Genomic DNA, 13,126 nt, shown 5'->3' with positions numbered 1-13,126 from the left:
CTTTGGGTGTTCAGGAATCCCAACGTGGAGTCGCCAGACAGGCCAAGATAAAGCAGCAAAGGAGATTGATGAGGTTAATGGGAAAATGACAGAACAAAGTCATAAAAGCCAAGAGAGGAAAATGTTTTAACTGCGAAGGGACAGCTGAGTTTAATGCTGCTGCTAGACTGGGTGAGTTGATGAAGAAAGAGTCCATGGAATTGGAAGCATGCTGATGACAACAAGGGTGGTTTCTGAGGTGGCAGGCAAAATACACCAAAAACAGTTAAACAGAAAGCCTCCAAAAACAGACTAGGAGAAAAATGTGATTTACACATACACATACGTGCACACACATACACACGCAGAGAGAGAGAGAGAGAGAAAATACTATGTATAACACAAAGCACTGCTATAATTCAATAAGATCACTGCATAGGGAAAAACTAGGCAAAGAATATGATAAAGAAATTCTTGGCCGGGTGCGGTGGCTCAAGCAGGTAATCCTAGCACTTTGGGAGGCCGAGGCGGGTGGATCACGAGGTCAAAAGATCGAGACCATCCTGGTCAACATAGTGAAACCCCGTCTCTACGAAAAATACAAAAAATTAGCTGGGCATGGTGGTGCGTGCCTGTAATCCCAGCTACTCAGGAGGCTGAGGCAGGAGAATTGCCTGAACTCAGGAGGCGGAGGTTGTGGTGAGCCGAGATTGTGCCATTGCACTCCAGCCTGGTTAACAAGAGTGAAACTCCGTCTCAAAAAAACAAAAAGCAAAAAAGAAATTCTTGGAAGAAATGTGATGCTCAGTCTCATTCATTAAGGAAATGTCCATTAACTATGAGATACTGTATTTTATTCTTTACATTGTAAAATATTTAATATTTCATAATATTCAGGTATGCAAAGATACTCTCATATTTTTAGAGAATACATAAAGCCTTTTAAAATAATAATTTAGTGTTACCTATCAAAATAAAATTGCTTATATCTGTTTTCCATTATTTTTACTTCTAAGAATTTTTTCTGCAGACCTTTACATAAATATTCAAGATTATATCTTATTTCACCAAATCTAACTTCATTGTTTAAAAGATGCATCCCAATTTCAGAGATATTAAAATGTGAAAATAAGTATAACCAGAATTGATGCAATTCAGTGTTATCAAGATGTGCATTGCAGCATTGTTTAAAAAGTTATAATTGATAATACTGAATTTTAAGCTTTTATAGTGACTACGGTAGATCTAAACGTACTGAAATGGAAACATAGCCACTATTGTTAAGTGAAATGAATGAATTTGCAGATGTTTACAATATGATGATATTTCTGTAGGACAAATTGGTATATGTAAAATTTATAGCTTCCTTTAAAAATGCTGGTTGGGTAAACACTAAACAGTGATACTCTCTTACAAAGAGGATTGGCATGGAGGTGAAATGTATCTTTTTCTTTTACTTAATACTAGAAGTATTTTTTCTATCTTTTTAAACAAAGATAACATTATTTTTGCAGAACAAAAAAATCTTTATATTTCAGCCTCACCAACCTGATTTGGTGAAGTTAAGGGAATAGGATATTAAAAGGGTAATGCCTTCTTTAGCATTTTGCAATTAAATTGAGTATTTCAGCAACAAAGCTTATAAAAAACTATGGGTTTTCTTTCCAAAGCTAGATCTGGATGAATGCAAATAGAGTTATGATCTAGAACTTGTAGAATTAGAGTGAGAACCAGGTGATATGAGGTGCCGTGATGATGAGGTAAAGAAGCAGGGCAGAATTGTAGAATTTGGAGAAAGCATGGGCATTGTATCCAGAAGTAAATATCATATAATTATTATCCTCGAATTCAGGAAATGGAACCTTTGAGAAATGGGACATGGAACTCTCAGGCTTCAGCTGTGAGACTTCTTATACTCATGTGGCATAAGGGCATGTAACTTACCTATGTGACTGTTTCTGCAGGACATATTCCTAGAAGTAAAATTAGTGGAAAGATGAAAAAGACTCCACAGTCATGCATTTGGCAGCTACAGCTGACACTGAGAGGGGTGCTTCAAGTCATCAGCACAGGTCAAGGCAGCTGCCTCAGTATTCATATTAAAAACTGGGATGTTAAATTAGGTAATTTTAAGATACATGGGCAGTAATAATACCAATTACTTTTATTTCATTTTTATTTTTGGGTTTATTAAAATTTAATTAAATGTGACTGGTTTCCTTAACTCTTGGGAAGGTACTTTTGTAGGTGAATAGTTGTTCAAACTGATATTTCTGTGAGGGATGATTTCTGGGAGTCCTGTCCTGACATCTTCCTCCCCACCTTTGACCAACACCAATACTTTCAGAAAGCAGCACTGAAATTCAGAAATGTCAATTATAAATAACTATATACCATCTTAACATAAGCTGAATACTCACATTTTCATTACTTGGAATGACTATTATAAAATAAGTAATGATCATTTATAAATAATTAAATATCTTTATATCTAAAATGCCAGTATTCCATGCACGTCAAAATTTCTTCTACAAGTTGAGCCTTTCTCCTCAGCCTTTAGCCATGGAACCCCCGGGAACCTCGGGAGGGAGAAGTTGCTGCTCTTCCTTCAGCGCTCAAGGTAAAAAAAAAAAAAAAGTTCTTTGGGCTTGAGCCTGGGAGTCTGGGAATTCTCAACAGGAAGTTCCGCCTTCTGGCCGGAGCGCTTCCTGTTTGGTAACTAAGGACGCGGGACGGTTGCTAGGGCTCCCGTGGCAATTACCGCCGCGCTGTGCAGGTGCCTGGGTTCGACGCGGGTGCTGCTCACCCGCTGTCCAGGAAGGCGGATCTTTGCTCTGTACCTTTTCTATCCGTTCGCAGTCATGAGTAGCGAATTCCTGGCTGAGCTGCGTTGGGAGGATGGGTTCGCCATCCCAGTGGCGAACGAGGAGAACAAGATGCTGGAAGATCAGGTGAGGTCAAGTGAGGAAGGCGGGAGGAAGTGGGGAAAACCTGTTGGAGGCGTTTTCTGGTTGGCAGTACTACCCCAGCCCTGTCTTTTCTCTCCTTTCCGAATCCTGTGCTTCCTCTCTCTAACGCTCCCTCGCACCATCGCCCTCCTCCCTTACCCTGCCTGCCTGTTTCAGTCATTGTTAAGCATTTAAAAGATTTATTAAAACCATAATTGACATTTAGGGCTATAAAGTTCGAAACTCCCTTCCCCAGGCCCACTCCTCTGGCTCATTTCTTTCCTCCTGGCGGGAGAGGAAAGGCTGGTTCCGGCATCCGCTTTTTCCTTGCTCAAAATTAAGCGCTGCTTGGAAAAGAACTGCTGAGGTTTGCGTAGCAACGGTTATTTGCACACATTTACAAATAAAACGCCAGAAGGTTTATATTCCTTTGTGAGTTTCTGTCTATAATGTTTAAAGCTGAAAGTGACTTGAGGTATTCTCAAGAGGAGCATTCCAGTAAGAATGTGAAACGTGCAGTTTACAGTGTTTTAGAGAGAAGATTGAGTTGTCACAGATTGACATAAGTTGTAAGGACGAACTTATATCAACTACAATTCATAGCAGTTGTTAAAAAATAATTGCAGGCCAGGTGCAGTGGCTTACACCTGTAAGCCTCGCACTTTGGGAGGCTGAGGCAGAGGACCCCTTAAAGCCAGGAGTAAAGCAGCCTGAACAACAAAGTGAGATCCCCCGCAAAGCCCTCCCCTCCCGCATCTCTAGGAAAAAATAAAAATAAAAAATTGCAGCCGGCTCAGCAAATTTTGAAAAACCTTGGTGGGGATCTGTTGTGTAGAAGGAGGTCCAAGAATAGCAGATGATGCTTAGGCAACTTTATAAAACAGAAAAGAAAGTTTTCTCAGCTCTGAAAATGGAAAATGAAAATCCCCTGACTGTACCTTTTGAAAAGAATGGAAATGCTTTTTAAAACATTCTGACCTATTTACTCATGTGTAATTTAGAAGACTGCATTTTTTCCCCAAAGAAGGGCAATGTTAGGAAAGGTAAGCGATCTAGCACTGAGTACTGAAGAATTAATACTAAACATCCAGGCCTGGGTTCGGATCCTGCTTGCCAACCCTAATCCTGCTTCTTTTTCTGTAAAGTGGAGATGGAGATAAACTACTTCGCAGGCTCTAGGGACATAATATGGGTTAAAGTTCCATCCAAATTTTAGTTTTTAGTATTATTGCCATCATATGTGTCTTGCAGGATTTTTATATACATATTACTTATAGTAGCTATTTAAAAAATTGCAGAGCAGTATAAACAAGAAAAATGAGAACTACAATTGCATTACATAAATAAACTCTGACATGTAAAAAGTGACTCTTGTCAATATAAGATATTCAAACAAAATAGAAGGGTATGAGATAAAGATATAAGATATTCCTACCCCAAAGTGTCCACTGTACTGTAGAAATGACTGTCATGGCATTAAACACATATTTCAGACATCTAGGTATACAGATACACAGAAAAAAGAAAAATTAGGAATATTATAATGGAATTGTATTATAGATATGCTGTTTTTAACACAAAATAGTAATTTTAGTATTCGAGAGAAGAAAAAGCAGTTGTTGAATTTCAGGTAAATATTACTTGATTGCAAGAGGTGCAGATTGCTAAAAAAAAAATCCTCTAAGAAAAACTACTTAAGAAAAAATTAAGAACTCTATATTTCAATTATAGATTACTGAATGTCTCTGGTTTTAAAGAATAAGTTAGCACGCTTACACATTTTCCCACCTCCTCTTCCCCTGTTAAAATGATGGTTTTATCATTTTTAATATTGCCAAGTTTATTTGCATTGGATTCAATGCCCTTAATTTATCACAGGTGTTTAGTGTTAGTTTTGTGCTTGATTTGCTTTAGTGGTCCTTACCGCAGCCACTTTTATTCAGTTTATCTTTCTTGAACTTTTCATTTTGATTTGCCTTTTGGCCGGCTGGATTTTGTTCACAAATGATTGTTGCAAGGAGGGCCCATCGTATGGTGATTTTAATTTCTTGCATCCTAGATTGCCATTCTACTTCCTTGCATCACCTGCTTTAAGTATACATACCTTAAAGTATCAGATCTTCAAAATAGTCTTGTATTCCTTCTGCCCCCTACTTCCCACCCACTTCCTTCTGAAGTACTGTATTTTCCAGTATGTACGGATTTCCCCACAGGCCTATTTTGCAACTGTCACCTTGGAAATTCTATTTATTTCTCTGCTGATTTGAAGCTGTATTTCCTAGATCACATATGTTCATTTTTCTTGTACAGGCATACCTCCAAGATATTGCAAGTTGGTTCCAGACTACTGCAATAAAGTGAACATTGCAATAAAGCAAGTCACACAGTCGATGTAAAAGTTATGCTTACTTTTACTTCAGTCTATTAGGTGTTCAAAACTTGTGCTTTTCTGAATTAATAATACTTTATTTAAAAAAAATGCTACCAAGTATCTGAGCCTTCAGTGAGTTGTGACCGTTTTGCTGGTGGAAGGTCTTGTTTTGATGTTGATGTTTGCTGACTGGTGAAGGTGGTGGTTGAAGGTTCAAGTAGCTACGCCAGTTTTTTAAAATAAGAGAACAATGAAGATTGCCACATCAGTGGCTTCTTCCTTTCATCAAAGATTTTTCTGTAGCATGCAGTCATGTTTGATAACATTGCATGCACAGCAGGGCTTTCAAAAGTGGTGTCCATTCTCTCAGAGTCTGCTGCTGCTTTATCAAATAAGTTCATGTAATATTCTAAATCCCTTGTAATTTTAACACTGCCCACGGCATCTTTACCAGAAAGAGATTCTGTCTTAAGGAACCGCTTTTTTTGCTTATCTGTAAGAAACAACTCCTCATCTGTTCAAGTTTGTTAATGAGATTGTAGCAATTCGGTCACATCTTCAGGGTCCCCTTTTAATTCTAGTCCTCTAGCTATTTCTACCTTATCTGCAGTTATTTCCTCCATTGAAGGCTTGAACCTCTCAAAGTCATTTATGAGGGCTGGAATAATCTTCTAAACTTCTGTTAATACTGATATTTCAGTCTCCTCCCATGAATCATGAAAGTTCTTTTTGGCATCTAGAATGATAAATCCTTTCCAGAAGCTTTTCAATTTACTTTGCTCAGATCCATCATAGGAGCCACTATTTATGGCAGCTAGAGCCTAACAAAATGTATTTCTGAAGTTGAAATATCCTCTCGATCCATGGGCTACAGAGTGGATGCTGTGTTAACAGGCATGAAAACATTAATCTCTTTGTATGTCTCCATCATAGTTCTTGTGTGACCAGGTGCATTGTCAATGAGCATTAATTTTTTGTTTGTTTGTTTGAGATGGAGTCTTACTCTGCCATCGTCCAGGATGAGGTGCAATGGTGTGATCTCGGCTCACTGCAACCTCCACCTCCTGGGTTCAAGCGATTCTCCTGTCTCAGCCTCCTGAGTAGCTGGGATTACAGGCATGAGCCAACATGCCTGGCTAATTTTTGTATTTTTAGTAGAGACGGGGTTTCACCATGTTGGCCAGGCTGCTCTTGAACTCCTGACCTCAAATGATCCGCCTTTCTTGGCCTCCCACAGTGGAGCCAAGGTGTGAGCCACCACAGCTGGCCAATGAGCAGTAATATTTTGAGAGGAATTTCTCTTTTCTGAGCAGCTGGAATCAACGGTGGGTTTAAAATGTTCAGTAAAACATGTCGTTTATGATGTGTCATCTGGGTTTTTTTGTTCTATTTATAGAGCATGGGCAGAGCAGATTTAACATCATTCTGAAGGGCCACAGGATTTTCAGAATAGTAAACGAGCACAGGCTTTAACTTAAAGTCACCGGCTGCATTCGCCCCTAATGAAGAGTCAGTCTGTCCTTTGAAGCTATGAAGCCAGGCATCGGCTTCTCCTAGTGAGCTATAAAAGTCATAGATGGCATCTTCTCTTACTCCATGGCCGTTTATCTACGTTGAGAATCTGTTGTTTGATGTAGCCACCTTTATCCATGATCTTAGCTAGCCCTTCTAGAACTTGCTACCTCACTTTGTACTTTTGTGTTGTGGAGATGGTTTCTTTCCTTAAACATCGTGAACCCACCTCTGCAAGTTTTAAACTTTTTTTCTGCAGCTTCCTCACCTTTCTGAAAGTTAAGAGCCTTGCCCTGGATTAGGCTTTGGCTTACGGGAATGTTGTGGGTGATTTAATCTTTTATCTGGACCACTAAATCTTCTAACAGGACTACGAAGTCTCCAAAATTGGGGCTTAGCCCTGGAGGGTTCTTGGCTTCACCCAGGAAAGCATTTAAGGGTGAGCCAGTGGTATTAGACAGCAACTTTTATTGAAGTGGCGGCAGCAGCAGCAGCAGCAGCAGCAGCAAAGGTACTGCTCCTTGTGGAGCAGGGATACTTGAAGTAGTGCACCCAGAGCAGCAGCTCAGAGGCAGTCATATTTCTACTCACTTTTAATTTATACATATATTTAGGGTCAGGTTAGTAATTTCTAAAACAAGGGTGGTAACTTCAGGGTAATTGGGTTGTTGCCATGGATAGGAGTGATAACTTCTGTTTATTTATTTATTTTTTTGAGACAGAGTTCTGCTCTGTCACTCAGACTTGGCTCATTGCAACTTTTGCCTCCCAGGCTCAAGCCTGGGGGCACCCCAAGTAGCTGGGAATTACAGGTGCATGCCATCACACACAGCTAATTTTTGTATCTTTGGTAGACATGGGTTTTGCTATGTGAGCCAGGCTGGTCCCAAGCTCCTGGCCTCAAGTGATTCGTCAGCCTTGGCCTCCCAATGTGTTGGGATTACAGGTGTGAGCCACCGTACTGGGTTCAAAGGGGTGATCATTCTGGGTGTTGCCATGGCAGTGGTATACTGGCATGGCATGCTGCTGAGCATGTCTTATGGAAAACTGCTTCCCCTCCATCCCTGTTTTAGCTAGTCCTCAATTTGTTCTGGTGTCTGAGAGCAGCCTTTGAGTCTAGACCCACGTCCTATCTCACTTTCTCCTTATCAGCAATAAGGCTATTTTGCTTTCTTATCATTTGTGTGTTCAAGGGAGTAGCACTTTTTATTTCTTTCCAGACATTAAATAAGGAGAAAAAAGTAAAGAAAGGAAAAAAAAAGAGAATAAAGACCCTGTGGTACTTTACATATACAGACATGTGGCGCCATCTACTGGATCAGAGTAAATGCATAAAATCAGTAAAGTATGGTTTTTCACTAGTAAAGGTGTGGCCCTCTGAATATCAAAGTTTCTTAAAGCATTGATTTAGCCAATTCTTTTGATTTTTAGGACTATTTTACTTATAGGTGAGAATACTTTCATATAAAGACTCCTCTTTTCTTCTTGGCCTTGGGTTCTAGGAAATGGTTATGGAAAATTGTTAGCTTTTTATTTAATGTCACTCATCTTCAGGAATTAGACACACACATACCCGCCCTCCTACACATTCCACTGTACCCAACTTAATTATATGATAATTCTTGTGTATATCCTTAAAGATATTAAGTAAATTACATAAGTTTTTTTTACAAGGCAGTGTTTGTCATGGACAAAAACAAATTGTGAATGTGTATTTCCCAGAAAAGAATATTGAAAGTCTATAATTAGAGAGGTCTTTACTGTTTTTCTCTGCATTAGAAATTTTTTAATGTAATCATGTCCCCCTGTTATGAGGATAAATAAATCCATAAGAATGATCCATTCATTAATTCATTAATTCAGTTAGTATTAATGAAGAGGTTACTATGTGTGAAGAACAATGATGAAAACACTGAAAAAATAACAGTGATTTCAGAAATATTGCATGATATTTAGCTGTGAAGTCAGTCCCCCTTAATAAAGACTTACATCCATCTCTTCCTTAACAGTGCACAAACAGTCAACAATCTGATACAGCTTGTGAAATGTACTTGTTTAAAAATTTTTATAGATACTGGTCAAGACAATCATCAATAAAAAATCATTTTGTGTAGATGAGGAAATTGTGAAACAGGACTGCCCTCTGACATTTTTCCTATGAGACTTACTTCATTATCCATTGTGATAAAATGCGTTTCCTCAGGAGGTAGCGAGTACCTAATCAGTGGAAGCGTAAAAGCACCACCTGTTGCTGATGCACATTTTGTAGTTGGGGCAACCTTGGAGGTTTCTTCTAATTCTGGGGTTATAGAAATGCTCTGAATCTGGTCATGTGCAATGATATTAAGAATTAATTATATAAAAGTCTGAACAAATGGAGACATTTATTTCTGGGTAGGAAGATCATAATTTCAGTTATTAAATTATTCTGTATGTTCAAGAAAATTTCAATGAAAATGCCTAGGGCCCCTTTTAAAATAAACTTGACAACTTGATTCCAAAGTTCATTTGGAAGTGAAAGTGTTTGATACTAGACGGAATAGTTGTGTTGGTGGTGATAGTGCATTTTGCCCTACCATACTAAAAAGCCATGCTACTTAAAACAGTGTGGCACTTTTCTGACAATAAATAAATCAGTTAAATGTGAGACATCCAGAAGCAGATCTCTGCATATATGAGAATTTAATATAAAAAGGATGCATTTCCAACCAAAGGAGAAAGATAAACTAATAAGTGGTCTCTTGCTATTTGTTTTGAAAAAGAATTATGGATCTGCTTCCTCTCATACACAGGCATACATTTTATGTGTGTTACAAATTTTGCTGTAGAGTATGTATAAAAGTACTATATGAAATTACTGGAGACTTTTTTTTTTCTTTGAGATGGAGTCTCGCTCTGTTACCCAGGCTGGAGTGCAACCTCCGCTTCCCAGGTTCAAGGGATTCTCCTGCCTCAGCCTCCCGAGTGGCTGGGACTACAGGTGCCACCACGCCTGGCTGATTTTTCTGTTTTTAGTGGAGACAGAGTTTCACCTTGTCAGCCAGGATGGTCTCTATCTCCTGACCTCATGGTCTACCCACCTTGGCCTCCCAAAGTGCTGGGATTACAGGCATGAGCCACTGCGCCCAGCCAGGAGACTTTTTTTGTTTTTTAAATATATATATATATATATATATATATTCACTTTTATGTATATATATAAAATTGCACTTTAGATTCTGGGGTACGTGTGCAGAACATGCCGGATTGTTGCATAGGTACATACATGGCACGTGGTTTGCTGCCTCCATCCCCCCATCACCTATATCTAGCATTTCTCCCCATGTTATCCCTCCCCAACCTCCCCCACACTGTCCCTCCCGTGTTCCCCCCAGCAGACCCAGTGTGTGATGCTCCCCTCCCTGTGTCCATGTGTTCTCATTGTTCAATACCTGCCTATAAGTGAGAACGTGTGGTGTTTGATATTCTGTTCTTGTGTCAGTTTGTTGAGAATGATGGTTTCCAGATTCATCCATGTCCCTACAAAGGACATGAACTCCTCATTTTTATGACTGCATAGTATTCCATGGTGTATATGTGCCTTATTTTCCTTGTCCAGTCTATCATCGATGGGCATTTGGGTTGGTTTCAGGTCTTTGCTATTGTAAATAATGCCACAGTGAACATCCATGTGCATGTGTCTTTATAATAGAATGATTTGTAATCCTTTAGATATATACCCAGTAATATTTTCAATCTTCTGGGAAAGGCCTTCCTCAGTGTAGCACAAAACATAAAAATCACCAAAGAAAAGACTGACAGGTATAACTACATACAAATGTGAAACTCTTGTCCTTCCCTTGTCATATCTGTTCTCTCTACAGATTTTTAGTGAGCACTATTATGTTCCAAGCATTACTCTAGATTCTGAATACAGTGTGAACAAAATGCATATGCCTCTCGCCACTAAGCTTAAGCAAAGCATTTTTCAAAATGCATATGGTTCCTGTTGTCATGCATCTTATAATCTAGTAGCAAAGACAGAAAATAAGTAGGCAAGCAAATAGAAACATAATTACTAATTGTGGTAAGTTGTTTGAAGGTAATTACTAAATGTGAAATGTTGCCATGAGGGAAAACAACTGGGAAAAACTGTATTGAATTAAATGGGCAGGGAAGCCCTCTCTAAACTTACATACAAACTGGAGAATATAAGGCCCTGAAGAATAATAAAGAACTAGCCATTAGGGAAGGGACATGTTCTGGGTAGAGAGACCAGCATGTCTGAAGACCCCAAGCCTGGAAGACTCCCTGTTTTCTTCGTTAGTTTTGATTTTTGAGACAGGGTCTCATTTTATTGCTCAGGCTAGGATGCAGTGGCACAATCTCAACTTACTGCAACGTCTGCCTTTCAGGCTCAAGTGATCCTCCTACTTTGAGCCTCCCAAGTAGCTGGGACTACAGTTGTGTGCCACCATGCCTGGCTAATTTTTGTATTTTTAGTAGAGATGGGTTTTGCCATGTTGGCAAGGCTGTTCTTGAACTCCTGGCCTCAAGTGATCTGCCCACCTCGGCCTCCCAACATGCTGGGATTACAGGCATGAGCTACTGCGCCCGGCTCAAAGGGGTAATAACTTCTGGGTGTTGCCCGTGGCAAAGGTGAACTGACATGGCGTACTGGTGAGCACGTCTTATAGAAAGCTGCATCTGCCTCCTCTCTGTTTTAGCTAGTCCTCAATTTGGTGTGGTGTCTGAGTCTTGCCTCTGGAGTCTAGACCCACCTCCTACCTCACTTTCTCTATATCAGCAATAAGCCTGTTTTGCTTTCTTACCATTTGTGTGTTCAAGGGAGTAGCACTTTTAATTTCCTTCAAGAACATTTCCTTCGTATTCACAAGTTGGTTAACTGTTTGATGCAGGAGGCCTAGTTTTTGGCCTGCGTCAACTTTTGGCCTCCATTATTTCTCGCTTTTGATTTTTACACAGAGGCCATTGTAAGGTTATTAATTGTCCTAATTTCAATATTGTGTTTCAAGGAATAGAGAAGCCCAAAAAGAGGGAGAGAGATGAGGTGATGCCTGATCAGCGGCACAGTCAGAACACACACATTTTTTGGTTAAGTTCATTGTCTCATGGGTCACAGTTTGTGGCACCACAAACAATTACAATAGTAACATCAGAGATCACTGATCACTGATAACTATAACAGATATCATATTAATGAAAACGTTTTAAATATTATAGGAAGTACCAAGATGGGACACAGAGACACAAAATAAGCACCTGCTGTTGGGAAAATGGTGCTGATGGACTTGCTAGACACAGGGTTGCTGCAAACCTTCACGCTGTTAAAAATGTGCTATTGGAGAAGCACAATAAAGAGAAGTGCAGTAAAATGAAGTCTGTTATTTTCTGATTGTGATGGAATAGTTTCTCGTGTCTCCATGAGAAGGCTGTATGAGACGTGAACACTCTGAGCCTTCGAATCTCTGAAAATATCTTTATTTATACTCACATTTGGAGGTTTGGCTGGGTAGAAGACTCTAGGTTAAAAATAATTTTACTTCAGAGTTTGGAATGTATCGATTATCTTCCAGCTGTGTTTCAGTGAGTAATCTGATATTAGTGTGATTTCTGTTTCTTTGTAGTTTACCTTGAAAAAAACATCTCTGAGAGTATTTAGGGTTTTATCTTTCCATTGCATGTTTTATTTGGGAACTATATTGATGAACTATATCTTCAAGTTCTTTGTTGCTTTTTTGTAGCACTGTGGCCGCCTTTTAGGGGTAAAATATTTTCTCCAATCTGATTGTGTGTGTGTGTCTGTGTGTCTGTGTAAAATGTGTATGTGTTTAGTTCTTGTCTTTTTTGTCCTGAATTATCTGTTTCTTCTGGGATCTTGTTTGTTTATTTTGGCATCCTTCACATGATGTAAGTTTTCAATAAATATCTGGTGATTGCTACATGCTCCTGTATATTTAAGGAAGAAGCTATAAAATGTTTTTTGGTAACTCTATGCAGAAGGGCTTTTCAACTTGGGGAGAGTTAATTATGCTTTCATTCAAAAGTCAGAAGTTTGCTTTGGGGACATTATACAATTACAAATGGCATAATGGATGAAGCAAATAAAAGTCATAAAGCTGTATGCACCAAACACAACAGCTGATTACATTAATGCAAGAGCTATTATAAATGCATGTAGACTTTGACAAAGTTACAGTTACAGTGAGCTGTTTCATTAATTTGTGCCTCAGAATTAGACAACTCTACTAGACAAAAATAAGGATACAAGGGATGTGATAAGAAAAATAAACACACAGAGACATCTATCTCTTGA

The 13,126-nt window shown here is 39.0% G+C and overlaps 1 protein-coding gene across 1 annotated transcript in view; it reads left to right on the top strand.

The window, feature by feature from the left end:
- Window positions 1-2,729: 2,729 nt before the first annotated feature.
- The window catches only part of CCDC39 (coiled-coil domain 39 molecular ruler complex subunit), a 74,735-nt gene continuing 64,338 nt past the window's right edge, over window positions 2,730-13,126 (top strand). Inside the window, exon 1 of the mRNA XM_035274308.3 lies at window positions 2,730-2,930. Within this exon, the coding sequence (XP_035130199.1) occupies window positions 2,841-2,930 (90 nt within the window). The 5' untranslated portion in view covers window positions 2,730-2,840. The remainder of the gene's footprint in view (window positions 2,931-13,126) is intronic.

The sequence above is a fragment of the Callithrix jacchus genome, chromosome 15, assembly GCF_049354715.1.
Source record: "Callithrix jacchus isolate 240 chromosome 15, calJac240_pri, whole genome shotgun sequence".
Taxonomy (NCBI): domain Eukaryota; kingdom Metazoa; phylum Chordata; class Mammalia; order Primates; family Cebidae; genus Callithrix; species Callithrix jacchus.
This window is presented reverse-complemented; position numbering and strand designations above follow the sequence as displayed.